The sequence below is a fragment of the Calonectris borealis genome, chromosome 15, assembly GCF_964195595.1.
Source record: "Calonectris borealis chromosome 15, bCalBor7.hap1.2, whole genome shotgun sequence".
NCBI lineage: Eukaryota > Metazoa > Chordata > Aves > Procellariiformes > Procellariidae > Calonectris > Calonectris borealis.
The window spans coordinates 12272304-12296914 of record NC_134326.1 but is presented as its reverse complement, the minus strand read 5'-3'; the positions used below and the strand labels follow the sequence as shown (position 1 = coordinate 12296914).

General features: G+C 42.6%; 2 protein-coding genes across 10 annotated transcripts; one reads left to right on the top strand and one right to left on the bottom strand.

Moving 5' to 3' along the window:
• Window positions 1-2127: 2127 nt before the first annotated feature.
• On the bottom strand, window positions 2128-12630 carry MFAP3 (microfibril associated protein 3). Of its 5 annotated transcripts, XR_012675905.1 has the most exons (4): window positions 10048-10648; window positions 7624-8085; window positions 4986-6229; window positions 2128-3978 (listed from the first exon to the last, which is right to left on the bottom strand). XR_012675905.1 is itself a non-coding variant. In XM_075164236.1 (3 exons), exons 2-3 carry the CDS (start codon window positions 7901-7903, stop codon window positions 5484-5486), a joined length of 1026 nt encoding a protein of 341 aa, XP_075020337.1. In that variant the 5' UTR covers window positions 7904-8085; window positions 12585-12630; the 3' UTR covers window positions 4491-5483. The 5 variants fall into 5 exon arrangements, 4 of the variants coding, with proteins under 4 accessions (XP_075020337.1, XP_075020338.1, XP_075020340.1 ...); XM_075164236.1 differs by lacking the exons at window positions 2128-3978; window positions 10048-10648 and adding an exon at window positions 12585-12630 and having other exon boundaries at window positions 4491-6229; XM_075164237.1 differs by lacking the exons at window positions 2128-3978; window positions 10048-10648 and adding an exon at window positions 12217-12290 and having other exon boundaries at window positions 4491-6229.
• Window positions 12343-23859, top strand: FAM114A2 (family with sequence similarity 114 member A2). 5 transcript variants are annotated; one of them, XM_075164232.1, is made up of 14 exons: window positions 12343-12430; window positions 14079-14284; window positions 14502-14601; window positions 15065-15160; window positions 15448-15560; window positions 16528-16662; window positions 16829-16987; window positions 17620-17743; window positions 18756-18835; window positions 19529-19657; window positions 19877-20016; window positions 20802-20874; window positions 21461-21514; window positions 22263-23859. In XM_075164232.1, exons 2-14 carry the CDS (start codon window positions 14081-14083, stop codon window positions 22362-22364), a joined length of 1509 nt encoding a protein of 502 aa, XP_075020333.1. In that variant the 5' UTR covers window positions 12343-12430; window positions 14079-14080; the 3' UTR covers window positions 22365-23859. The 5 variants fall into 5 exon arrangements, with proteins under 5 accessions (XP_075020333.1, XP_075020332.1, XP_075020335.1 ...); XM_075164231.1 differs by lacking the exon at window positions 12343-12430 and adding an exon at window positions 12644-12752; XM_075164234.1 differs by lacking the exon at window positions 12343-12430 and adding an exon at window positions 12684-12701.
• The last annotated feature ends 752 nt before the right edge of the window (window positions 23860-24611 follow it).

Below are 24611 nucleotides of genomic sequence, written 5' to 3'. Positions count from 1 at the left end.
TTGCGGACTCATTGACATGCAGCATAAACCCAGATACCATATGGAGCGTGGAGGCAGATGGATGGACATATGTATAATCTGTGTGCATCTCTGCTGATGTAAACGTCCCAGCGCAGGCATTAACACTCAAGTATACGGTTTGCATTTGGGGCACGAGAGAATTTTTCTCCCATAAAATAAATACAATACATTCTGAGCATCTTGGGATGAAGCCATTCTAATCCTTTTATTCTTTCCAAAGGAAAATGATTCCATATTCAGGGCACTGTGCAAACAATTAATTAGCCTAATGAAAATGAAAAGCCTAATTGCTCAGTATTATTATCATCATTGGCAGTCAAGTGTGACCAAAGAATAGGCACTGTCTTACCAGGGATAAAGCACAACTTTCCAGCTTTTTGGGCTTTTTTGATATTTGACCATCTAGCAAAACAATTTTTTTTTTGGAGTGATGGTGTAATTCTCCCTTCCACATCTGAATGAGCTGCTATACTGTAAAAAAAATGAAGAGGAGAGAGACCAAGCTAGTGTGAAATGACCTGGCTGAATGGAAGTCGATAAAGCTGTAACTTGTCTGAGTTGAGTGAGACTGTGGCGTCTCCACTGCGTGTCTCCGGCAGGAGACTTGACTCACAAGACGAGAGTGCTGCAACATTAAGAAAAATTTTATTTTTTAAGGAGCACACCTAAAATTTAAGTATAGTCATCCTTAATGCAGCTACCTTTTCAATGATCTGTTGTTATCCAAACAGGAAAGTGCTTTAAATTCGTGCAGATGAATTTGTTCACTGTGGATAGGATCATGAAAAGTCAGGTTACAAGGAGCTTTAAGAAACTGAACCATTATCATTTATGCATATCTCGTAATATGGAGATAGAAAGCAGATGCTGACTGAACATTGACCTAGCCTGAGGAATATGGGTCCAATAATTCTTCCTTTAAGCAGCTGATTCTCATGGGAAAATCCCCAAGATTCAGCTTTAATTCTATTACCTGCCTTCTGCAGAGACTGGCAACCAGAGACTATTCTTTAAAAACAACGTGGGTGAAGTCTGCTTTCATTCACACTTGCGCAACCCTACTGACTATATTATAGAGGGTTTCTCAGCAAGCTGGATTTTTGGTGTTTGGGGTGGGGGCAACTGCAGTTTAAACTTAACTAGGGGCACTTTTATACTGTGCTCCAGGCTGGCACCCAGAGCTGCATGACATGCGCATACAGGAGACATCCATTATCATGCAATATCAGACGCTCACGTGGGAAGTATGGCTTCCCAGTGCGACCAGTGGTTGTTGGTCTCGCTCAGGGGCTTGGGATCACCCCCTGGCAGAGTTTAATACTCTGAATTGATTGCAAAGGGCTCAGGAACCCAAGCCTGGTCACCAAAATGAGGTGGGGTGGTCCCCTCCTTCCCACTCAATATGCTTAGCACAGCACTCCAAGGGATGTTATTCCCTCCCCGAGTAATTTAATAAACTGCTGGCTAGCATAAAGCAAGGGTAAAGTCAGACCTACATCTCCTGCAGCTCTAGGGATGCAGAGTGAGAGCAGGCTACATCCTTCCCTTGGTGCAGGAGTGGAAATTTCTTTATGCCATCTAAGCAACTCACTGGAAAAACAGTGACACAGACTTGATCACTTGAAGGCGTTAGATACTCTGCATTTGTACTGTGTTGCCTTTTAGGAGACAAGTTGCATCCAACTGGGTTTTGAGGAGGATTTAAAAAAAAAAAAGAGGTGATTACAGTATAGAATAGTACAATCCTGTGAAAAAGGTAAGAACAGAAAATACAAGTTTGTGGCTGAAGGTTACTGCACTTCACAATTGCCCTTTTAGCTTGCAAAAGTGAGATCAAGGAGAACGCATGGGCCTTCCTGAAACTGTTTCAGGTCTGCAACTATTTGTTTATGCAGCTGGTAACAATTACTACAGATGCTGCTGGGGACTTTGAAACAGAAAAAAATGAGACCCAAAGATGTCATAGCAGAAACGGTCTGTCAGACAACTGAATAACCCAGCAACCTCTGTCAGGCTGGCTAACGTATTGACTACAGCTGCTATTTAACCTCGGATAGACAGCTACTCATCACCCCTTACTGATAAAAAGGAAAACTCTGAACAAAACAAGGCTTTTGTTTTTAATTTATTTTGCAAATCTATCAATTCATTTTATGAAAGTATGAAATCCTATGTGGTTACATTAAACAGTTACATTACAATCCAGGTAATACAAATAACTACTACAAAGTTAGTTTTAGGTACTCTTGGATAACAAGTAGATTTAACATTATTTAAAATAAAAGTAAGTCACAAAGAAGAGAAAAATAGCCTTGTGATTGTCAAAGAATTTAGTTTAAAGCAAGGAAACCACTGTAGACTCTCCTTGTCCTACAAAAAGTTAAGAGAGAAACACTGACATTTACATCATCTTTCAATGTTAATGTTCAATTAAACGCATCAAACAAATTTAAGTGCACACATCTACTCAGGATAACAAGAATAGTTCACAAGTTGTTTGGAAACTAGTGTCAGGTTTCATTCTCTGGAAATCACATTTACAGTATGACATCACCACCATCCTTGCTTTCAGATGCATAAAAATCCTGTAACATAATTTGTAAAATACACTAGAGCTTCAAATCTGCTCTAATTGAATTCAGTAGGAGTACGATCAGTTCCCACATTTAATAAGTACTCCTGATTTACTGAAATCGGTACAAACCAGCCTCCTTCCCAGGAGTGAAATTAATTTAGCGAACAAAATACTGTAATAATTCAGCAAAACTGTTACCTTTATTATGCAGCACTGCATTTCTGAGGGCCTTTATGCACGATCATTCCTTCCTCTCCACCAGCAACAGGACACATGAAGACACCAAGTAACTGTGCTTAGTAAGAACTCGGAGCTATGTAAATAAAGTATAAAAATCAAAGAACAGATTGAATTAATCTAGAAACTGCTCTCCTGACACCCATCTGACACACCTCTAGTGTCATTCTGCTGCCTGTAAGCTGCCACTTGTGATGAGACATCTGTCAATCATGATTGCATAACTGCTTCTTCGGAAGCAATTAAATGGAGCTTTGATTTTGTAGCTGCAGCTCTACGTTGCGTACGTAGTTCAAGGCAAAATATCCAAGATGGTACTGCTGCATATAGTGCCAACGGTTTCACAGAAGCAAGGAGAGCTGTTTATGGGGAAAAAAGGCAGATGCAGGTACAATCCCGATGGCCTGGGGCACAAAGGAGATTAAAACAGATCATTCTCTCTTGTGGCCTTTCTTCTTTCAACTAGGACATCCAAAGTGGTGCAAACCCCCAAATCTCCACTCATGCATGTGCAACAAACCTGCAGAACTCGTTGTAGTATAGAAGCGAAGCCAGCAGCATCTTAGCAGGGCTTATGAGAGAACTAGGCATTTATCCACAAGAGTATCTTTTAACACTGATCACTCCAAAAAGAAACCAGACAGGTTACACAGAACTATACAAACTTTTCACCTGGACATAAAGTGCCATCAAACTATGGAAGCTAAAAAGAAGTTACTGTTGAGGGCAGTAGCTATCCTAAGTGTCTACAGCAGGCTTTATTCCCCTGAAGCAGGCAACATTTGCTACAGTCTTGGAAATGGTACCAAGCTGGTGAGAACGCTACTATAACCAAGGCTAGCAATTTTCTTCCTTCCTGACAAACACCGCCAAAGCCAACTAGGCTGCATTTACTGGTGCAGAACTTTCCCCAGAAGGTAGTTTAAAATGGTAATAGATGCTTCAGTTTCCCATTCTCTGCTATGATACGATAAATATAACTTGTTCAGACCCTTTGTGATGAGCATGCATTAAAACAGATGGCCCCACCCTGTTATTACCACTGTGCCTGCTAAAGTTTTCCGTCTCTACTCATGTAAATGTAATGTCAAATCCTCTTAAGAATCCTGAGCAGCCATCCAGAATCACTTGTTCGACTGACATTTCTGTAATAAGGAAAGAAAAAAGAGTTGTGGGAAATTAAATGGTGCTCCTGTTGCCAAGTTGTTAAAATTATATGGCAATATGCTTCCAGTAGTTGTAAGAAATTAATTTGTGGAGTGCTTACAAGCCTTACATCTACTAAATCTCAACAGGATATAAAATGCTATTTAAGTGATACAACTTACAAATGTTAAGGAGAAAAAAAATCAGCACCAAAGAGTGAAAGAAGAAACTAGATTCTTGTCTGCACTCTGATTCCTCGAGGCTGGATCTCTACAGCTGAGGAAACCAAGCGGGAGATCCTTGGTGAAGTACTTATGTGTGTACGTACGTCAGCACCTACACCTCTCCCTTCTGCCACCCCTCTTCAGCAGATGAGATGGGGCATGTTCAGTGAGTTACTCCACTCCTGTAAACAGTGGCTGGCAAACAGCTCAGCCAGTCCCTCCGCTAACCACTCTCTCTTCCACTGCTTTCTGAGAGTACTAGCCAGAGCAAAGTGAGTAAGCGTCACTACTTTTCGCCTCCTTTATTATAATGTTGTTCAGAAAGAAGTGCCTGAGACACCTGATCTGTAGATGAATTCATTTTTAAATTATGCCACAACACGATTACTGTCATTCTTTTCTCACAACAATGTCAAATGCAATATAAAACTTTGGATTTTCTATAGTGAGTGAAATCAGCAAAGTCAAAAGAAAGACAGTGCCAGCAGTGATGTTACTGCTCCATTCTGTAGGACAGAACCAGGGTAAGGCGCTTTGGAAATCAGCACCAAGTTTAAGCGACAAGCTTTGTAACAATTTGCTCTCCACACACTAGAGTACGCACAAGTTTTCCGCAGATGCATGGAAAACTGAGACCCACTGGTTGTTCTCTAAGCTGCTCTGAAGCTACAACAATTAATTTTATCCAGCAGCAGATCCTGGTACTATTCTTTTCCTAAGTACAGTACATTTTGATAGCAACATAGAAGCACACGACACAAAACAGATTTGTTCAAGCTCACCATGGTTCTGATGGGCTACACGCACCAAGAGGCAATTCAAAAAGAGCACACAACTCAATTCATCAGGACAACACTGACTCAAAGGAATTCTGGCTCACTTTGTGAAGGAAGAAAGAGTTCACAAAGGAAAAGGTCTTATTGCAAGTTGTACTTGCTCAGCTTGGCCACTTCCAATGTAGATCAGAAGTATCAGAAGCTACCAAGGAGCCAAGGACAAAGAATTCCTGTTCTGTAAATATTTATATTACTTGCTTTATAGTATAGCAAGCTTGCTTTAAAAAGAAAAGCCACTGCACAATATTCCAAATGGCCTTCTCTAACAGACTTGATATCACTAGATCAACACTGACAGAAAATACAGATTTCAGCAGCATTTCTGGCACTTTGCAATTTGGAAAACTCTTGTGCATATGGCACTGAGGCAGCTTGTTTGCAGACCCCTTTCTCGCAGTATCCTAGGGTCACCAGTGCTTCTTTCACAACAGCGGATTGCTGGAATCAGCAGGTGCCTTCCTCAGAAGGCGCAAACTGGCAGCTGTCGTGAGAAACAGTGTCAATGCTCTGCACTTCTGACTGCAGGTGAATGGACACCTGAACAGCTATCTCTTGACCTTGCTCACTCATGGACCCATCATCTGAATCCCCAGCTGGTGAATCGCTGCGCTTGATCTCTGGGTTGATGGGGTATATCGCAGCTTGGGTACCGCAGGCTTGGGTCTGTTTTTCCTCCTCACCAACTTCATCGGGATCGTCAACTCGCACAGCCTCAAAGATCTCCTCCATGAATGCCCTGCAGTTAAGGATCAGTGGTGGCAGGGGAATGCTTCTGGCAAGCTCTTCAATGTACCGAGCAAACTCCATGGTCTTAAACTGAGTGACTTTGGCCAACTCTAGCGTTTTGGCAGATGTAATGATAGGGATACGCTTGGCTATCTCAAAAGCCTTCTGAAGCTTCTCAGCCCCTTCCGTCCTGAAGAACTCATTGATAGCCTTCTCTGTTTTGCGGAGGTGACTGCTCATCATGCACAGACGGGTTATGTTTAAAATGAGGGTGATAGCAAAGGCAACGAGGCACACAATCATGTAGTAGATACTCATGTCTCCTGAAGTGAAGATAACCCTCAGGGTGACTGTGTAATACAAGGTGTCATTACGATTAACAGCTGCACACGTGTATCGCCCCCGGTCAGCAAAGTTGACCTTTGTGATGTTAAGGGAATTGTCAGCAATCCTCCACCGTCCACCTGGAGATTCAAAAGAAATAAACTGAGTTAATGAAACAAAAATCACTTGGTAAACTAGACACACACTGTTTGCTCCATCAACAGGAGACAGAGCCTGGAAGTAAGCAGGCCATTTCTAGCATAACAATACAAACAGTACACCAAGGATGGAAATTTCCTTTTCATCCTTCTGATACAGAAAGCCATAAACCAGGTACCGCTCTTACAGCTTAATGGTAAATTATTTTGCGCTGTTGCTACTCTGGTTTTACTGCTTTCTCTCATCTGCAGTTTCTTGTGTGCTTTTGGACTGCTAGCTCTTTCTGACAGGGAATCTAATTTTTAACTAGTGCTTTTCATCCACCGTGTAACACTATGTTATGTCCCCTATAAAGTCTAATTTTCCATACGTTTGGAGTCAGAAGTCAAGTGACCCATGAAAAACATCAGAGTCTGTAAATGGCTCTGCTGGCAAAAGAACACAGGATTTTCTTGAGACACAGTTTTCTGCTGAGCATGCAGTGCTGATATACAAAACCCATATAAAAAGAAATCAATAAAAGAAGCTAGCTTTATACAGTATTTCCTATGCATTTATAACTTAGGGGGAAAACTGTTTTCATAACTCATTCTTCTAATTACTATACTTTGAACTAATAGCCAAATGGCATTCTAACTACAAAGGGGTTACTGAATACTTAAGGCAGAAAGATGGCCTCCGAGAAGATCCTATCAATTAGCTCGATGACCTTCATTAATACTAATAGAGTAGAGAAAACCACATGCATCTCTAAAAGACATTATTTTTTGAAAATTAAAAACTACAGGGACAGAACTATAAAAGCCAATGGGTAGGAAAATATATTCTCCCTCTGTACAAAAGGGTTAAATAGCATGTATTTCACCGTTGGCCATTACAAATTGCGTTAGTTTCCACCGTCTCACTGGTGCATAAACCAGAAAATAAATGTACTAAGTTACCCATGCTTTAAAAAAATCCTGTAACAAAATTAAAGCACTGATTGACAGCTGGAAAAGGTCACAAGTTGTGGAGAATTGTGTTTAATTCATGTGTTTGGAAAAATATAATACAAACCAGAGCAATAATAAATAAAAACATCAGTTAGTATGGTAGGATGCATATTCATTTCTTCTGTATTGAACACTGCAATGCCTCTTGAATTAAATGATTCTGTGGCGCACCATAGCTGGATGGATGGGCTAGGACAGAAGAACTCAGGTGTAATTCACATGCCACATGCCAGAGGGCAAAGGGCTTTGTCTTACTCTCTCCTTATCTCCCAACTGTAAAAATGTAAAAATGGGAGGATAGGAAGAGAAATAAAGTCCCAGAGGTTTTCAGATACTGTATAAAAGGGGAATACTGAAGGACAGAAACCAGCAGGAAAGCTCACCTTCATCTTTCTGTTCAAGCAGGTGTCCTCTGGAGTTATACCAAAGGATATATTCATACTGGCTGATGTTCAGTTTACATTCAATTAAAATACTGGTCCCCTCTTTGGCTATGATATCGTGGTGTGCTGGAGAACTTACTAAAGCTTGAGACACTGTATTGAGTGATGTATTGAAAGACCCAAAAGCAACTGTCCCGTTAAAAGCTACATTTTCCAGTGTAAATCCAATTGCAAGATCAGCACTAACAGTCAAAATTAACAGGCAATAGCTGAGCTTCATGGAAAGCTAGAGAAAATTCTTTTTTCATTTAATTTGGAGAAATGAGGTCATATGATATTAAGCTGTCTGTATTGCTCTGAGATGGGAGAGGAGGCTCTTGATTTGTTCAGCGATAGAAAATGTCTTGGATCCAAATGCACTTTCAAGACCATCAATATTAGAAGGGGAAACTGGAAATCCAACTGAAAAAAATAAAAAAGAAGTTTATTAATGATAGCAAGCTTACGGCGTATTCAAATTTCATTTCCAGTAAACAGATTTCGATTAGCATAATATAAACTGTCAGTTGAGAGGTTCCAAATCAGAGCTTTACACAGAACACAGTAATAAAACGAGGGTAAGAAGGCATTAGCACAACCTTTAGTCCTCTAGATGTTCATCTTCCCATCCAAATAAATAATCTCAGGAACAATAATAATTAAGGGGAAAAAGGTTTTAAAAAAAGAACAAATTGTTCAGACTACTCGAAATGCATAACTATCTTTGGGGTCAGAAAGTGGATTCTGCATTTGTTAACCGAGAAAAAGTGCTTTCTTAATAGAGGAAGAGAAGCAAGAGAGAGGATATAATTTCTGCCTCCCTCCCCACCAATATCAAAGTGCTTTTAAGCCCTAATTTTCTAAAGCCAGTCTTTCATTTAGCATCTAGAGAAAAACCAAAGCGCACACACATCTGATTTTTAGCATTTATATATCTACTTACTTGATTTTAGAGGCACAATTGGTGTTAGATGTCTAAATACTACAAAATATGCTTACAGTTTCTTGCATTGGGGAAATTCTCTTGGCAGTTATGTACAGCCACAAAGAGGAAGTCTCTTTCTAAATATCAGGACACTGAGGTCTAAACACACTTTCTTTTTTGCAATCTCTCTTGCTGCTGCTGCTGTATTTTCTAACTCTGCCTCTTTTTTTCTTGTTTGTTTTACAATAAGCTCCTGCTGAAAATCTTTTACTTTATGCTGCTACATCTCAGCGGTCATATCTGGTTTATCATCTTCTCTACCCAAATGCTGCCCCATGTTTCACAGCAATTTGAAAAATTGTTTTGTCTAGGGACAGAATTCACACTCTTCAAATTAACGTGCACAAAAGATATTTTAAGGCATTAGGATACAGCCTTTAATTTTATGTTCTTTGCACACAAGGATTTTCTTTTTTTAAAAGCCAGAATAAAACCAATTTGTAACAAAATGAGATGACACCGATAAGAGAAAATCTGTAATCAATCTTCCTGGAAGCCTGATTCAAGAAAATTTCTCATCAAATATGCATTCCCTGAAGTTATGATTCCATCTAGACTGCTCCAGAGCCCTAAAAAACAATTTACAAAGTACAGAAGCCACAAGCCAAAATGTTATCTTAAAGAATATCTCACTTCATCCCATTGACTGTGTGACTTCAAATTTATCATCTTTTCTGCTACCGATAACAAATGCTAGTAGAGTTGAATTTCATAAATATCACAATACAAAGGAATAAATTTTCTTAATAAATAATGCAGACACTTCTCATCCTTCCAGAATCACTAGCTAACACTGCCTAAAGCAGACAGAAAACCTATCGCTTATGAAAAATAATGTAATATAAATAAATACAGGTGATTTGTACTAACTGGCTTTTCAGCAGAGAAAAATTAAGCGTATTCAAGAACGGGAAAATTTGCTGATAACACATTACCCAGACTAGGAATTTTTTTGAGTTAAAGTTAATTTGTCAAAGGTCAAACCAGATTCCAGACTTGACATCTAATGAGAAACGTGTTAGCTGATCCATTTCTGTTGCGGCTATTGCCAAAACCAGTTTAACAAAGAAGGCAAAGAAGACAGCTGTGTCCAACTCCCCTTCAAGCTTGACTAACCAACTCACCCACTGAATCCTGCAAGAGAAACTGGAAAACAGGCCCTCCACTTGTTTCTCTGTAAATAGCAATCTCTTCATCTGCCCTCATTTTTTTTTTTTATTGGCCCCACTCTGTTTTCTATCATGCCTCTTGTCCGTTCGTTTAAGATGAGACCAGCGCTGAGAACTCAATTATGCCATTGTGCTGAAGAAGCTACTTTCCCACAGCTAAACGGTTCAAAACAGTACCAAGGCCTCTTTTGTTCCTGTTTTCCACCAGTTACACTTTAGGGAAAGCATTACCGAGTCCTGCTGCCTCTGGAGAAGAGCATCCCAGCCACATCACAGGTCTGAAGAAACCCCAGTACTAAGGTTGCTGCTGATCAACAACTATTATTCTGTTTGAAGGAGTGCTTTTAACCTTCCTTTTTTAGATCCCTAGTATTTTCAGAGTGTTTCAAAGCCTTCAGAAGGCTGCTGACAACTGACCTGCTTGCTTTGGTAACCTTGTGCAGATTTCTTAAAGGCAGGCTGCGGATTGTCAGTAGTTTGTGGACCTCTGGCATTTGGATTGCCGGAGTTGCCATTTGAGAGTCCGAGACGGCTTGCGCTAGCAAGTGAGGTGCTGTGGTCACAGATCTTCAACATACATCACTCCATGACCCAGCTGCCTTCACTTAAAAATGCCACTGCACTTAATGGCTTTTGCATGCATCGGGACTTGACTTCACAGCATTTGATGCAGTTACAGCTGAGGGTAGCCCTGCAGTGAAGACAAACCCTCCCCTTCGTTACTGGATCAAATGCATAGAATAACTTCCAGTCTTCCAAAACAATAACCTGCCAACTAATAATGTTTTAGATTTATTAGAGAATAATTCCAGTACCTCCTGTACTTTGCTGGTGTTATTGTCATTTTAAATTATTAAATTTAAATTGTTAGATTTCTGAGTCACACTCCTCCTAAAATGACATTAGGAACCTCAGTCAATTATTTAACACAAGAAATACTCAGCAACATTTTCCCTCGTAAGAATAATTATCTTCAGTAATTGCATATGCTCTCCACTATATTTGCACTGAGCTTGCATAATGGATAAAACATTGGTGATGGGTCATTGAATTTTACTATTAAACTCTTCGAGGTCTGATTTATTAGAAATTGTTTGTCACATTTCGCTTTTGGAAAAGCCATTATTGCTAAGCAGACAATGATCTCTCACTGCCGAGTGCTGCGAAAAATAAAATGATTTGTGAAATCCATATTCTTCAACCATCACGCTTATGCAAAACAGCTGCTGGAGCTGATAAAGGATCCAAAAAGGATAAAGCGTGAACGGTGCCAACATCACAATTCTTCAAGCAAGCATTAAGCCCAAGCAACATGAAATGTGCAGAAGAGAAACTGGCTATTTTACAACTGAACCTGACATTGAGCTCAACATATTTAACCTTTATTAAACCGTAAGTTGTAACAACAAATAGCGATGGAAAGATAAAAATCCGTGATGCATACGCCCGTATGAGTCATCTTTGGCTCTTATCCTGAAAAAATGTATGTGTGTTTAACTTAGAGCACTATAGTAGTCCCACTGAGGTCAATGGAAGTACTGATAGTATTTAAAATTACACACATTTATAAGGCACTGCAAAATTGGGGCCCAAGAGGGTGCAAGTTATATGGCTTTACATTCACTGCTCATAGCACCATTCCATACCTGGAGAAAAGTGAAGCAATAAACCGAGACACACCTGACCGACCACAGACTGCTCTGACTGACTGCCACTTCTGGCACATGACGCGGAAACGTATTTTGGCTTTTACAACAAGCTAATTGGTAATAACGCGCACTAAACAGATCCACATGGATCGCTTTTGCACAGAGCACACCTTCCTACTCGCAGCGTGATGTCTTGCAGAAATAAGGCTGCTGTGACCATCCCGCGAGGCTCCTCTGACCCTCTTTCAAATCTGGGAGCCGCATTTGGCAGAGCCCTGAAGACATTAACTCCTGGGAAAACAGACGGTGTGGTCTTGACGAGAGACATTACCGGCGTTCCCAGCACGGGAGATGCCAAGGGAGGGTTCACCCTTTGCCGGCACCGGCCTTCGCTGCTGAGCCGCAGGGGAGCGGCTGCACCCGCAGCTCAAAAACCAACGTAAAGAGCAAATCCACAGCAGACCAGAGCAGACCTCGCCCGCGCGTGGCTGCCTTACGGGACGGGGTGTTTTGCGTGTACGCGGTCCCTCGGCTGCCTGACACGTGTCTCGGGGTAACTCACGAAGGACACGGGATCGGCTGCACACAAAAACGAGCTTTTTTTCCTCTGTCAGCTAAAAACGACCAGGCACGAAACGCCACAAAACGGAAAGCCCGTCCCCAGAGCCCCGGCCCCACACGCGCCCACGTTCGCTCGTGGAAAAACCCCGCTCAAGCTGGGCTGCTTGGAAAAGCGGGAAACACGACGCACATCATCACTCCCCACATGGCAGCCGAGGGAACCCCGCCACGCCGGCCTGACGTCACAGGGGCCTGACGTCACGCCAGAGGACCGCCCCCTCCCCCCCCGGCAGCACTTCCATGCCAAAACAGCCGGGCAAGACACGGGCCCCCGACTTCTCCCGCAGCAGCGGGGAGGGCGCGGAGGGCCTGCACGCCGCTGCGCCGTTTCCCCCGACCCCCAGGTGAAACCTGGCGTCACCGTTAACGCAGTGAGGTAGCGGTACGCCGCTCTCACCGGGAGGAGGGTGGCCCGGCCCGGCCCGGCCCGGCCTGCCCCGCCCCGGCCTGCCCCGCCCCGGCCCGGCCCGCGCCCCCGCGCCCCGGCCCGCCGCGCACCTCCGCCGCCGCCGGCCCCGCCGCCCGGACGTGCTTCCCCGCGCGCCTTTCCGGGCTGGGCCGCACTTCCGGGGTCAGCCGGCGGGTGCCGCTCTGCGCCTCGCCTCGATGGTTACGGTCAGCCCGGTGGGGGGAGTGCGGAGCTGGCGGGGCGGCCCGGCCTGGCGGGTGAGGCGGGGGCGGCACCGGCACCGGGGCGGCGGAGCGGGCCTTCGGGGGCACAGGGGGCTCCAAGGGGCCTTCTGTGGGACGGGGAGTCCCAAGGGGAAGGGGCCTTTGGGGATCCCCTGTTGGGAAGGGAGCCCCATGGCGGGGTTGTGGGCATCTGGGGGTCTCCTTATGGGTCAGGAGTCCCATGGGGGGGGCTTTAGGGAACCCGGGGGTCCCCTGTGGGTCAGGCAGCCCCATGTGGGGTCATGGGATCCTGGGAGTCTCCCGGGGAAGCGGAGGCCCCCCAGGGCTGGGGGGGGGTACGGGGGGTGACCGGGGTGCTGGTGGGAGCCGACCGCGGCCGGCCAGGCCCGGGGGTGCTGGGGTTGCTGCGGGGTGAGGGGCCCCGCTAGCCGCTGCAGGGGATCACGGGGAAATGGGGTGGGGGTCCCCAGCCCGTCACCCGGAGCTGCCCTTTCCATAGGGGCTGCTGTCCTCCCCCTTTGCTGAAAGCCAACAAAATCCCGTGGCTGGGGGTAGCTGCCCTGATTGCATCAGTGGCCCCCTCTCCGGGGACACAGCTTCACGCCGGTGGCGATGCCGGGGGGCTGTGGGGTGCTCAGCGTGGCCCTGCCTGTCCCTGCCTGCTGCTGCCTTCAAGTTACTGCCCCGGAGCTGGTGAAGTGCTGCCAGCGAAGCCAGGAGGAGAGAGAAACCTCTGCCCCCGTGAGCAGGCCGCAGCATGGCAGCCCTGTTCGTGGGCACCGTCATCCCTGAAGGGCAACGTCGGGGCCGGTTGCTGTGGCAGCTGGAGCATATTTCAAATTCTGGGTGGTGTTAACACCCTGGCAAAGCTCAGCCCTAAATACAAAAGTGAACCAGTTGCTGCCTGCGTACCTACCTGCCCGGCTTTCTGACAGCTATCCCCATTCGTATCCGACACCCTTCAAAGCAGCCATCCCAAGCAATTTGTTTTTGCTTTTTTTTTGGTGAAGCAAGTCATGGGTTTAATTATCTGAGGACCTTTTGTACCTTTCATTTGCTTTTCAGAGTTAGCAACCTGTTTCTTTCCTGCAGAGAGGGTGTGTCAGTTAGATAAAGCCACGTGTTTCTGTGGGACTTTAAGCTTCCAAGTGTGACATTTCTTCCAATCAGACATGACGTGGTGTACACGCTTGCTTAAAAACATAATCTGTTCCTGCGAGTATGTGTGGCAACATGAAGGGATTTCTGTCTTAGTTGTGTTTAATTATTTAAAACACAAATGTGATGCTTTTGAACTAATGTCAAAGTGTACGAGGGAGTGATTATTTTATCTGCTTTGCTTTCTATGGATGTTCACAGTCATGTCTGAGAAAGACAGCGGTGAAAATCTGAAGGAAGAAACCTCTGACGAAAATGGGCAGAAAGCAGAGGAACTTGGCTGCACTGAGAGCAATGAAGAGAGAGAGCAAGAGCTCGAGCCTGTGCCTATGACTCGGAAAAGACCTGAACCCAAACCCCCAAGCCAGCCTGCTGCCACAGAAAAGCCCGCAGCTGAAACCCTCAAGGTGTGTTCCTGTGCTAGCTCTGAGTAATGTGACTTCATGGTTGATGGCTTTGAGGACAGAAGAATTCTGAGCATAAGCCCCACTCCTTTTCTGAAAATTCACATCGCTGTTTATCTGAAAAGAAAAAGCTGCACAAAAGTTATATGTCACAGACTGCTTGTGTTCCTCTCCTCACTGTAATACCTGCATCACACTCTTTTGCTTTTCTTCATTAAAGGTTTCAGATTCTCCTGCTGCAGTTCAGACAGGATGGGGGTACTGGGGAAGCTGGGGGAAATCTCTTCTGTCAACTGCGTCTGCTACTGTAGCTACTGTAGGTAAGGCTCTTTCTGGTATTTGATAAATATTTTAACTATGCTTCATGTCTCAAGCTAGTGCTTTTGAGCTTGTTTCTAGAGAAAGGGATTTCTGTTATAGCAGCAATTATTGGAAAAACGTCAAGAGAATTGTTCAAGTAATGGGGAAAACTTGTACCAAAAGGTACAGTCAGATTAAAGAGATATGCACAGCCAAAATGACTTTCAAGTTTTTAAGGTGTTTGCATAATTTTCAGCTGGTATTTTAAACTGGTATCAGCTGGTATTTACGACTTGATTTAAAAGCTGAGATGAAACCCAAGTTCATTACATTGGTAAGCTGGATAGTAGGTTTTAATGCTGGGTAAACTGTCTTGAACAGGAGGAATCCAGAATAATAAAAAACAATATGCAGCCCTAATCCTGTTTCTGTTCTGATTTCTGTTGTATCTCATGATTAAAGTAATGCTGCTATCTTCTCTAGGTCAAGGTATTTCAAATGTCATAGAAAAAGCAGAAACAACCCTTGGGATCCCCAGTCCTGGTGAAATCTCTTCAGAGAGTAGAGATGCTACAAGAGGTTGGTTTTTACTGCATAAGAACAATACTGAAATGTTTCTCATAACAGAATCAGCCCCAAAATAACATCACCTTACTCTGCATCTTGCATGTTGTGGTAGATATTTGTGTGCTAAAATAATACTCTATTGCTTGCTTCTGTTAGCTCTGAAAAGTGGGCAGGAAAATAATCCCAATTCTAGCCGTGCTCCTGGCTGACACTTGGTGTTTGTAGATTTTCTCCACTCTGCAGCTGACGGCATCTTTTTTTTGGGAGTGAGGAAGTTAATTTTCTGCCTTCTAATGCAGGAAGCGAGAATCCTGATGCTAGCAGCACAGATGCAGTTGATGATGGCAGTTCCTTTCCTATTGCTGGGGCTCTTGGAGTTTTATCAACCATCTCTACTGCTGTCCAAAGCACAGTGAGTGAGTTGGGAATGCAGGAGAAAATGGGTTTAAGAGAGTGATGGGTTTTTTGCCTTTCATCTGAAACATCGTAAGGGGAAACTTTAATTTTGACTTTTGTGGGATGAATGGTGAGAAACTGTTTCAACCTTCAGGCAGTCTTTATCCTGTGCCTTGCTTCTAACTGGCACTTAATGTGTAACTTGTCTTGAATTTTGATAGTTCTGTATTAAGTGTTGATACATAACAAAAAAACCTAACGGTGGACTGTGTGGTGTGTGCATTCCCGTGCATGTCACCTCTGTACTCTGTTATCTCTGCTCGCTTCCTTTAGACTCTTCAGGTAAATGCAGGGTCAGACTCATTCCTGGTATATTTCCACTGACTTCCACAGAACTGTCTAGAGATGAAATCCATTCTCCTCTTCAAAAACTTCTGTGAAACTAGCCCAAATTGCTTGGAAATCAGCTTGCTCCTGTGACCATGAGAAATGCACTTCAAAGGAACCCATTACCCTTAGAAACTGTGCTGTTGTGATCTGCTGTCTTGTCAATTTGCCTGTGAATCTGAAAGAGCCGCAGATGGAAAGCTTGCTTCTGCTTTTAAGGCTTGAGCAAGAGTTAGCAACCGAAACCCACAGGTCTGGTGTTTTCTGATTGGAGGGATAAGAATGCAATAGTTTAATACTTTAATGTGCTGAGAACCAGCTTGTTCACAAAATAAAAATGTATTTCCCATCAGATTGCTGCAGCTGTCTGAGTGCTATATTACACTGTTGGATGATAGTGTATTGTGGCTCTTTCCATATCCTTCTGCTCTCTTTGTGGCGATTAGGGTTGAATTTTAGGGTGGCAAGGACCAATTTGGCTTTTATGTGAGTGTCCGGCATAACATTGCTGATATAAATCTCACAATTCAATTTCTCCAATTGTATAGTCTTCTGTGAGTTTTACGCGCTGTCTATTATCCACATCTGGTTCCTAGGGAAAAAGTGTTATTAGTGGAGGTCTGGATGCCTTGGAATTCATCGGGAAAAAGACAATGGATGTAATAGCTGAGGGAGACCCTGGATTCAAAAAAACCAAGGGCCTAATGAGCAGAAACTCTACGTTATCTCAGGTATGGCAGTTCCGTATCAGCTCCTCATTGGTTTCTCTCATTTCTTCTCCCTTCTTTTGCGGTCCTGTCATTAAGCAACCATTTTTTACTATTGAACCAAAAGCCTTTTCCTCCCGTATTCTGTGTCTTCTGGCACTGACCCGAGTCCTCTGCTTTTCTTTTTCAGGTCTTACGAGAGGCAAAGGAAAAAGAAGAGCAGCAGACAGCTACTGAGGTTACCATGGCTACAGAGAAGAAAGCCCATTATGGGTTACTGTTTGATGAGTTTCAGGGTCTTTCGCATCTGGAGGCCTTAGAGATGCTTTCCAGAGAGAGTGAATCAAAGGTAATGGCCTTGAGCAATTTGCCTTCTATTTTGAGTTCAGCTGAGCAGGGAAAAAAAGATTAGAAATATATGTATATACATGTAAAATCAAGTGCTCAGAACTTGCTATAAAGTGATTGATTACACAGCTTCACTTTGACCCCTGCATTATGATCGGGTGTTTACCTTGGGAGCATTATGTCCTGTCCTCAGCTCCTAGAGCCATTCTCTTTACCCACATAGTCTCAGTTCCTGCATATCTTCAACAACTTTTCACAAGTTACTCTCTGATCATACCCACTTGTTTGCTGCCTTGGTCTGGAGAAGAGGAGAGTATTGTAAGCACAGCAAAGATTGTCCTCTCTGTCTCGGGGCAGGGAGGAGGGCAGATCAGCATGCAATTTTCAGAAGTCATTCACTTTTTTATGAAAGAAATTATTTGAAGAACTCCTTAAGAATCCATTATTATCTAATGAGACTTCAGAAATAGGTCTTTTTCCCTTTCCTCCTTTTCGTGGGAAAATACCACTCTCTCATTAATAGCAATCTATGATGTTTTTACATGCAACGTACACCAGTGCTGCATCTTCCATCCCGTTTCTTTTTCTTGTTGGTTTTATAATTCTCTCTTTGGCTATGCTGCCCCTAACTAGGTGAAATCGGTTCTAAATGCCCTCGCTGGGGAAGAGTTGGACACACTGAAGGAGGAAATGGAACAACTCAGAGAAGCATTTTCTCTACCTGAATTCTTTGAAGAAGAAGAGGAAGAAAAGAAGGGTAAGAAAGCCCCAAGTTCTGGGAGGAGAAGCTGGTTCTCGGTGAAATTCTCCCTGTAGAACCAACCAGCCCTGATCACTAGCAATGGGCATGATGCCAAAGTTAAGTTATTCTTTAGCTGGATGCTTAATCCTAAAGCCATCTGTGGCCAGGAGCATGATGGGTAGCAATACCCTTCATCTCTGGAAAGCTGCTGTGCATTAATTCTGTAGCAGGAATGATTTCTTGCCAGAGCAGGATTAGAGTTGCTTGACTCCTGGGCAGTTCGTACAACTGACCTTGAAGCAAGATGCAAATTCAAAGAGTTGGTGGGTTCCCCTGACCATGAGAGAAAGACTGTGAATAGAGTTGTCCAAACTGTGGGAAAGCAAAAAGCCTTTTTATTTATTTTTTGAATGAGAGTTAGCCACACAGACCAAAAGACTCAGAGGTGCCTCTATACGCAAGAGCCATCTGATTCTTGAGGATTACGCAGATTTAAATGTAAATTTCTTGAATTGCTTTTACCTAAATGGCTCATCAGGGAGGGCTTACACACCTGCACTTGCTATCATTTAACATTTAATGTATCTTATAGGTTTGCACATGATGGATATCACAGCCTTCCCCCCACTGTTAACATCTGCCCTGCCGTATGTAATAGGAGAACCATAGGCTTTAAGTGATATTTCAGACTCTCCAAGGTGATGCGGAAGTTAGTGCATTATAAAATGCTGCCTTGTAAAAATAAAAAAAATAAAAAAAATAAAAAAAAGGGAATTACCTTAGCTACAAAGCCAGAATTGAGAAAGCAAAAGCTAACCTTCTGGCACTGGTGTCTCCACCTTTCAGAACTTACCTTATAAATTGTATTAAAGAAGACCAGGCTTGATGCATTCTTGCCTGAGGTGATGATTCAAAGAGAAATAAAGGAAACAGTTGACAGACTAGTGCAGAACTAGTTGTGCTTTGAAGTGCTGCTTATTCCTGTATCTGTCCTTTGTGTGGATTCTTTAACTTTCCTGTCCTTTAGGAGATGAGGAGTTCACAAGAGAAGTAACAGAGTTGTTTTCAGAATTGCATATCTCCTCAAAGCCGGACAAACTGATCATGGTGAGTTATTTCCCATCTTCTAAAAGCTGGAGAGATTCCTCACAGGAACTGCTTCTCAGTCCTGCTTTGCTTGTGAAAATATCAAATGCATAAAAACAAGCCATGTTTTAGATCCTTTGACAATGGTAGGCAAAAGAGATGGGCCTTTTCCTTTGACTTCATGGGGCAAAATCATGTTCTGTGATGTCTTTGGCTCTGAATCAGTATGTCTTTGCCCTGTCACTGGGCAGTAATAAGTGGTGGCAAAGATAACGGGGAGCAGTAAGCCTTCAGCCACCACAACCTACAGTCATGAATTGAAGCCCTCCTCTTGGTGCAAAGCAGCTGGTTTTACTTCCTTCCGGAGTTGGTATGAGGTAGAATTGCCTTTCTTGCCTTCATTTCACTACCCTTCAGATCCACCAAGTGGCAGCAGCATTCTGCAGACATGTTTTTAAAGCACCTCTGTTAGATGTGATCTTGCTGGTAAACTCCAGCATCTGGTGCTAGAGAAATGATTGCCCTCAACTATATCATGGCAGCCAGCCCTCTACAAAGTCCTGAAGGTACTAGGATCATTTGTCCTGGTTCTCCTCACTAGCTCAGGAGTCGTAGCTGTTTCCTTCCTCTAGAGAGATCCAATACTCCATCTGTTGTGGTGTGCAGGGGGGGCTACATTCCAGTCATTAAATGCTATGACACATCTTCATACAGGTGAGGACATCTGCTCATGAATGGATAGCACAATTCAACAGTAGTCTTCCTAAAGAAGAAAAAGAGAGTGAAGAAAACCAAGAAGTAGAATCCAGAGATGGTGACCATTATGCTGAAAAATCAGTAGAGGTAACTGAGCAATGAAGGAAGAGAATATCTGACTGCAGAGTGTTTATCTGGCTGCTGAGTTACAGTTGTGATTGCCGGAGTTTATGGGTTTCTATTTCTGTGCAGATTCTGAGGTCGGAAAAGGCAGTGTAGTGATAGTACATTATGTGATTCGCTTGTTTTAAATAAGAAAAGCTGCTAGTTTTTGTATGGTATGGGGGATCTTTTTAACTCTTGTAGGATATTCATGCGTTTGCCATAAGAAGTCTGGCTGAACTGACAGCATGCTCCATTGAAATGTTTCACAAAACTGCAGCTTTGTTTCTACATGGTCAGAAACAAGAGGTGACAGCCATAGACAGAGCCAAGTCCCTTTCACAGTAAGTTCATCTCTTAGTAAATGTGTAGCATAATTACTTTCATACTGATTAAACTGTCTAATTTCCTTGCAAATCCATGGGGTGCAGGGCTCTTGAATTCTGTATATGTGTTCAAAGTTGCTATGAGTGGCATCACTATCTTCCAGCAGAATTCAGCTGTCTCTTTCTTTTTCCAGCTTAAAGACTGTTTTGATAAGAAAGAGGAAACCCTACTTGAAGACTTTTATATAGCCAAGAAGAATGTTTGCCCTAAGCTTATGCTAGTTAGTAGATAGACATTTAAAATATGACAAAGCAGTTGTATAAAAGTGATTCTTAATTACCTCTTTGTTAATCATTTAGTATGGTAGGTACGTGATATTGTAAAATTACTGCACTAATTAGTAGATTGGTCTTACCAATAATGCATAACATGAGATTTTTCTTTTATGTCAGGAGATACTTGGCAAGTGTATGAAATATGCAATACTTTCTAATTCAGAAAATGACACTTGTCAGTAAAAAAAAGCAAGTTAGTACTGTTCCTTCCTGAATGGATGTGTCTGTCCTCTGAATGCTGTTTCAGATCTTCAGCTTTAATTATTTATTTTTCCATCTTTCCCCTCCCTAATTTATTTGGGGAACTTCTGGTTCTTCATACACTGTTTATATGCTCCATATCATTTTTGGTTTAATTTAGATTTGCATGCATGGAAACAAGGTATTTGTGTTTTAGAGAAATGCTAAAAGAAAGTTATTCTTGTAGACTGTGTTTACTACATGGTTTTCGCACTCTTCTTCCACAGAATGACGATTGTGCTCTGTAAAGAACTGTCAGCTTTCTCTAAAGAGTTTACTACGTGCTTAACGACTGCAGGGGTAAGAGTTACCCTAAGACCATAGTTCTTAGGAATGAGATGTGGTTAGTTGATTACAGCCTTGGGATCTTCACCACGAAGTGCTTTTTGTGTTTGCACATTTATATATGCAGTTTTTTGCCCTGTGAACCGATATTCTAGGTCAGCGTTCCCCAAACTGTGGCAGCTGAATGTATGCTGAGCTTTTGAATGCCTTCTGCTGCATTCAGCCTGGCACAGAGTCGGGGTGGGAATTGGTGCTGACGGTACTAAGGAAACCGAAGAAAATAAGGTTTGTGATCCTGTTGTGGATTTTCCAAAACACTCAGGTGTTTATTGAAGATAATATTATCTCTAAATTCTCCAGTTGTCCACAGTTCATTTGAAGATGTAATGTGTGTATTCATATACGACTTGCGTTGGGCATATGCGGGTTACTTTGTTCTTATTTGCATGCTACAAGGCAGGTCCTCTGCAGCTTGTGACTTAGCTTTCCTATAGTCAAGGGAGCAACGGTGATTTTAAACTTACTGAGGATTTAGCTTTATCTTGCTTGAAGAAATGTGATCAAATTTTCAATCAGGATAATATATGTCTGATCTCTGCAGGTCAAAGAGAAAGCAGATGTGCTTAATCCCCTAATCACTGGAGTGTTTTTGGAGGTCAGTTATGCTAAAGTTAAAACTTTAAGCTAATACTTAAAAAATAGATATGCTGTTTTTTTCCACTTCAGTATCCTTATGCATGCCAAGTTCTCTAACCCATGGTCTAAGATTCTGCTTACCTATCTAATAACTTCAAAGTTTTCATAAATGTCTGTAGATTTGCACAAGAGATGAGTTACTTAGTGAAGAGTGAGCCTTATATGGTCTCAGCTGGCAGTTATGATGGGTCAGAAGACACATATTAAATTCAGCAGTCTGGATTTCTAGAAATTAAATGTCCAAAGTCAAACCTTAGACAAGCTCAGAAATTAGCATGCAAGAGTCCCAACACTTCTAACTGTTAAGTTGGTTCTCAATGCTTGTAAACTTCTGAGGTGTGGTAGGAAACGGGTGTTTCCTGTTGGTGTGTTCTTCCTTCCTGCTACAGCATGCTTATGCTTCACTTTGAAATAAATTATTCTTATCTGTTATCGAAAACCATATCCTACATTTGGATTGCACCTGATCTTGTTTGGCAGTTTTTAAGCCAGTTGTTTTTTTGCCTAGTGGCATAAAGCCCCTCAAAAACTTAATATTAAATTGATTTCTAGAATGATTTCTAGATTGAAGCCTTAAAAATCCGACAAGCACTAGGCTTCTGTTTCTTATGTGCATTAATCAATGCTGTTTGAAATGAGTATGTGGTTAGCAAAGCTGATTGGTAGCATAATTATTCATGTGTGTATTTTGATTTTTGTTTTCATAGGCTTCAAACAGTGCTTCATATATCCAAGATGCCTTCCAGCTCTTGCTGCCTGTACTGCAGATCTCTTTTATTGAGGCTAGAACGGAACTATCACAGCAATAAAAATCCTTCTAATTAAGAACTTTTTGACCTTCCCCATAGTTTCCATGCTGGAGAATGATGTAACGGCTGTTATTAAAGGGAAAAAGATTAACTCTGATCACTGCTGCTGCAAGAACGGTGATTAAAGGCAGCCTGGCAATGACAGCTCTTACAGCACATTGTGAGATGTGATTAGCATAGTCCAGGCTGGTGGACAACGTGACAGACTTAAAGTGCAGATTGCTTCTCTGTTTTCATGGACTGTCTATTTCTTTTCACTGAAATCCCTGGGCTGTATGTGTTAACAAGCTCTTTGGAGAAGCTTTCTGGACTGTGAAGACAATGCTGGAGAAAAGAGTAGCAGCTGGCTAGTTAAGAGTTAGCTAAAATCATGGTGTGATTTTTAAGTCAGAGAGACATAATTAGGTTCCTGGTTGGTGTTGAAGTGAATATTGGATAGGAGGTGCAAGAAAAGGCAAATATTTATGATTATGAATCTTGCAGTTCCTAGGCTGGAAAGAATAGAGCAGAGAGGATTCCTTATCAAGCCATTGTTGCTGAAGAGAAGCCCCGGCTTCCTGAAGATGTCTGTAATGACTCAGGGATGTGGGATGGGGACTCTCACTAGGGTGCTGTTTCTCATTCCCTTGCAGAATGCTTGCTTCAGCACGAGCTGGGAAAACGCTGATCTGGCCCTAAGAATGTGGGTACTTTTCTTTATAGCAATAAATGAGAACTGGCTAAAAGGGATTGATTCGTGTTTGGGCAATTTAATGAGAGAATTTAGCAGGAGTCGTCCCCTTTTTCAGTGCAGCTTGACATGTCAGCCACAGACTGTTCACAAACTCAGATACTGCTTTTCTCCTATTTCTGTGTAAAAACACTATAATGCAATGCTCCTTCTTCTTGGAAGGTGTATTAAAGTAAGAGGAGAGGAAGCAATTTGGTTCTGTTAGCGGGAGTCCTAACTTGTCTCAGAGCCTGCTCCACATATGGTATCTGTTTCTTTGTGCTGTGAAAGTTCCCTTTTGTTCTTTTTTGCAATTTCTATCTTTTGAGCCTGCCCATTGGGAGGGAGCAGCCTCTCTTGGAATCACAAGAGCAGAAATCCACAGCTAAAATGGAACTTTAAGAAGTCCAGGATAGCTAACCAGAGGTGACCGAGTGTCAGACCTGCCTCTCTACTTGCTCATTGGTAACAATGATGCTCAAATCCCATTTTTAAAATCCTCTGGGTTTTAGCAGGTCTTGCACATTTCTGCTGTACTGAAGGCTTAACATTCCTCTGCTCTATTTGTGCAGTAGAGAAGTGTTTTTATTATTAGAATACCTTTTGTCTAATGCTCCTCTGATTTTATATATATGGAAAAAGCCTTGCCTTAGTCCTGGTTAGACTGATCAGATCTCTAAAGGGAGAGCCTTTTTTTGCATCTTAAAGAAAACTAGACTTGAAAGGAGTGTGTCTGGGGTAAAAAAATCTGCACTACAATAAACTTTATATTTTTTTCCTTCTTTACGTTGATAGCATTATTAAAAAAGGATTTGTTTTGACAACCGTTTCAGTTAAGAGCTATCAAGATAGCAATGGGCACGAATGAAATGAGAAGAACGAACTGTGGTTTTTATTTTCTCAGCCCTGACTCTGGTTTGTGGAGCAGGGCTGGGAGCTGCTCTAGGGCTGGGACAGCTGGGGCTTTTCGCGTGGCAGGGTACCCTCTCATAGGAAAGAAGGCTCTGAACCCAGGCTGGGGAGTGAGAGCTCCCACAGCCGAGCTCCCAATTCCTGCATCAGTGCAAAATGGCAGCTTTGCTCCTGCCACAAAGACAAAATTTACGGAAATGTCAGAAGAGAAGAAATAAAGATAATAGAGTTTTATGAAGCAGCAGCTGCTTTTCTTGCAGATAAATTATACTGACCTGCAGTGCTTTAGTGTAGAGTAGTTTAATAATTAAAGGAAATGAGGTGTGTGGGGTTTTTTTTTTTTTAAATGCAGACAGTAATTCTTTCAGTCATATGCCCACCTGGATTTTGTTATAGCAGGCAATAATCAGCTGTGCACCAGCTTCACTTGTGTGCCAGTATAAGGACTGCAATAGATAGCCAACAAAAACAGTTCCACAGTTGCTGAAATCTTCCTACCCAAGGGATTCATCAGAATTCAGCATCCAACTGTCTGGAGGTCTTATTGCTCGGCCTTGCCTTGCGCATGAACCTAATGAGAGCTGGCAGTAATTTGAGCACTTCTGGTAGTGTTTGGGGAGGTGAGA

Excerpts from the sequence above, each read along its gene's own strand:
- MFAP3 (XM_075164236.1), bottom strand. The coding sequence starts at position 7,903 with ATGAAGCTCAGCTATTGCCTGTTAATTTTGACTGTTAGTGCTGATCTT. Across the intron at positions 6,230-7,623 it reads GCTTGAACAGAAAGATGAAG|GTGGACGGTGGAGGATTGCT; the intron begins GTGAGCTTTCCT and ends TTGAATCTCCAG.
- FAM114A2 (XM_075164230.1), top strand. The coding sequence starts at position 14,069 with ATGTTCACAGTCATGTCTGAGAAAGACAGCGGTGAAAATCTGAAGGAA. Across the intron at positions 18,836-19,528 it reads AGCCGGACAAACTGATCATG|GTGAGGACATCTGCTCATGA; the intron begins GTGAGTTATTTC and ends ATCTTCATACAG. Across the intron at positions 20,017-20,801 it reads AGAGCCAAGTCCCTTTCACA|AATGACGATTGTGCTCTGTA; the intron begins GTAAGTTCATCT and ends CTTCTTCCACAG.